Source organism: Astatotilapia calliptera, chromosome 12 (assembly GCF_900246225.1).
Source record: "Astatotilapia calliptera chromosome 12, fAstCal1.2, whole genome shotgun sequence".
NCBI lineage: Eukaryota > Metazoa > Chordata > Actinopteri > Cichliformes > Cichlidae > Astatotilapia > Astatotilapia calliptera.
The window spans coordinates 31,227,232-31,230,262 of NC_039313.1; the positions used below are offsets into that span (position 1 = coordinate 31,227,232).

The 3,031-nt window shown below is 40.4% G+C and overlaps 1 protein-coding gene across 1 annotated transcript; it reads right to left on the reverse strand.

Annotated features, from left to right (window-relative positions):
* Nucleotides 1-339: 339 nt before the first annotated feature.
* Nucleotides 340-1,848, reverse strand: LOC113033172 (nuclear factor 7, ovary-like). The gene has a single exon (XM_026186643.1). It carries the CDS (start codon nt 1,814-1,816, stop codon nt 395-397), a length of 1,422 nt encoding a protein of 473 aa, XP_026042428.1. The 5' UTR covers nt 1,817-1,848; the 3' UTR covers nt 340-394.
* Nucleotides 1,849-3,031: the final 1,183 nt, after the last annotated feature.

A 3,031-nucleotide genomic window follows, 5' to 3' on the forward strand; every position in this document is an offset into this window, starting at 1 on the left:
CAGTTTACTGTTCACACTCAACAACCTTGAAAAGCAAAGAAATCATCATTCAGATTTTAAAATTATCAAAATTTTAACATCAACAACATGAGAAATATTGTGAAATATATTAATTGAAAAACAAGAATATGAAAAAGAAAACGTTTCTTACAGAAACTAGAGTGGTTCACAAGATTTTCACATGAAAAAGTTTCTTTCTTCATTGATTTGCTAATAGTTCCACTAGATCAACAAAATAAAATAAAACCTAATAATGAAGTTAGACAATTTGATTAATAATTTCCCTAAAATCAAGCTGCTGCTGGACTGAAAACAAAACAAACAAGCAACAACGACCCCCAAAAACAACAACAACAAAAAAAACCCACAGTTAAAATAAAGAATCACTTTACAATCAAATCTCAGTCTGACAGATTTTGATATCAGAGGTTTTGACGTCTCCTGCTTTCCAAATATGAAAATATGGGAAGAGTTTCTCAGTGAAAGTGTCTCTGTAAGTGTAGATGTGAGTCATGTCTTCAGGGTCATAGAAGGACACATCCCCCCTGTCATAGTCCAGCTGGACTCTGATCCTCTGGAGACTCTTCTTCACTTTCACAGTCTGACCATCACCATTATTGTATTTTCCACTGTTATGCAGTAAACACCAGGTTCCATATTTTGGTGAAGCAGGACACTCTCCCTTTCTGTCAACTGATTCTTTAACTAAACCCACATTCCAGCGTGGATGGTCTCCCACCTCCACCTCCCAGCTGTGTTTCCCTGAACTGAAGCCCTCAGAGCCAAAAACAGTGGCATACTTAGTGTTTCTCTCTGGATTATCAGGAAGCTTCTGCCATGTGTCTCCACGTCTCACACTGGTCAGATCATCAGACAGATAGAGCCAGCCACTTGCAGTGTTTGGGTCCAGAATGACAGGACTGAAGTGGACCTTCTCCTTCATCTTCTCCCACACTCTGAAGGACAGGTTGCCCAGGTGTTTGGCCACATCTATCAGTGCTCCTGAGACCAGCTGTGGATCTGACACTGAGCTCTGGGCTCTGGCTCTGCTCTGAGTGTCTTTATAACTGCTGAGGAATGGCACGCTGTGTTTCTGCAGCTCTTCTTCAACAGCAGAGATGCTGTCTGACAGAGAGGAGATCTGCTCCTCAATCATCTTCATCTCTCTGCTGATAGTCCTCCCCTTCTGCTCCTCTTCCTCCCTCAGAGCTGCCAGTCTGGACTCCTCTTCCTCTTTCAGGAACTGCTGGAGCTTGTTGAACTCTGCTCTGATCTGCCTCTCTGTGGACAACAGCTGCTTCTTGGAGTGTTGAATCACTTCATTGTATGTTTCCTCCACTTGTTTGTATTTGTTCCTCTTGTCCTGCAGAGACTTTAAGTCAGATTTCAGCTGCTCCTTCAGGTCACTGACTGCTTCTTCTACAGGAACCACTTTGTGACTCTGGTGGAGAGAAAAGTCACACACAGGACACACAGCTCTCTGCTCGTCCACACAGAACAGTTTAGGCACTTCCTCATGTTTACTGCACACCACTGTTAACTTCTTCTCTCCTTTTTCTGTCTCAGATGATCCAGATTTCTGTCTTCCAGAAAAGGAGTCAGCAAGTTCTTTCAGTGTAAAGTTCACAAGATAAAAATCTTTTGAAGATTTTCTTTTACAAATGGGACAGTTTTTGTTTTTAGTTTGTTCCCAGAATTTCTGCAGGCAGCTTGAACAGAAGCTGTGGTTGCAGCTCAGAGACACAGGATCTCTGAAAGTCTCTGAACACACATGGCAGCTCAGATAGTTTTCAAAAAGTCTAAGTTTCTCAGCCATTTGATCTTTAAGTATTTTTAACTCACCAAATTAGTGTCTCTTGAACTTTCTGATTAAAATCCTCCAAACGTGTGTTTTTCAGCAGAGATCTGACTCCCTGTAATGGCGTCTCAGCTCAGTTCAAAAGTGTCGGAATTTACTTTCATTTTCATGAATCACGATCACGTGTTAAACTGAAACACGCACATAACACTTGTGTCCATCAGAGGGCGCTGTCTGTGTCATCCAGATAGTTTTCAGTTTGTGCTTCCTTAAAATGACACAAAAGCAAAAATGTAGAAAATCTTGACCTCTCCATTTTAAAAAAAGAAAAAAGAAGCTAAACAGAACATAAAAATGACACAAAGGAGGTGAAGCTGTGGTGTTTCAGAAGTTCAAGTAGCACAAGTCAGCTTGTTATCAGAATTTTTATCTGCAGTTTTAACTAAAGTTTTCGTTGCAGCCAAAGACAGGATTTTGGATTCATCACAGGGTTTAGATTGTCAACCTGCCAGACCTCTGCTCTCACACTCAAAAAAAAAAAAAAAAAAAGAACAAAATTTCTTGACCCTCATGAACATGAAGCAATAATTTAGAATAAAATGCAGCTGAAATATATAAAATCAAAGGTTTATTTTCTCAATTAATACATCATTAAAATATGTTTGTTATAAACTAAATGTGTACCAGTGAATACATTTATACATTAATAACCACCAAACACAATATCTGCTTTTACTACCTGGGCTGTGGCCTCAAACCTGCATAAGATTTGAGACCCAATGGCGTGTCCAGCGGGGTGGCCTGGGGGGGCACAGGCCACCCCCCCAACCAGACTGGCCACCCCAGGTGCCACCCCAAAGGCAAAACAATAAACTTCAATCAAATATCAAATGTCCGATTATGTTTTCACGGTGAAGCTCAGATATCCGAGTGTAAGTGAATGCAGCATCGGCTTCTGCGCTATGTGCATCACGTTAGCAAAGGTAGGAGAGCCAAGCGTGAAAGATGGCACTGCAGGAAACAATTTTTCGGTGAAAGAAAATGAGGACAGAATAAATGTCCCGGTAAGTAATATTAAGTTTGTTGAGTTTAGTAAACTTCGGTGAAATTAGAATACCAAGGAAAAAATAACACTTAAAGAATTATTGCAGCCGTCGAATATTTCAGACAGTATGCTACAGAGGGGAGCTAACATAAGAGTTATGAGTTATAAGATATAATCTAAGTCGTAAC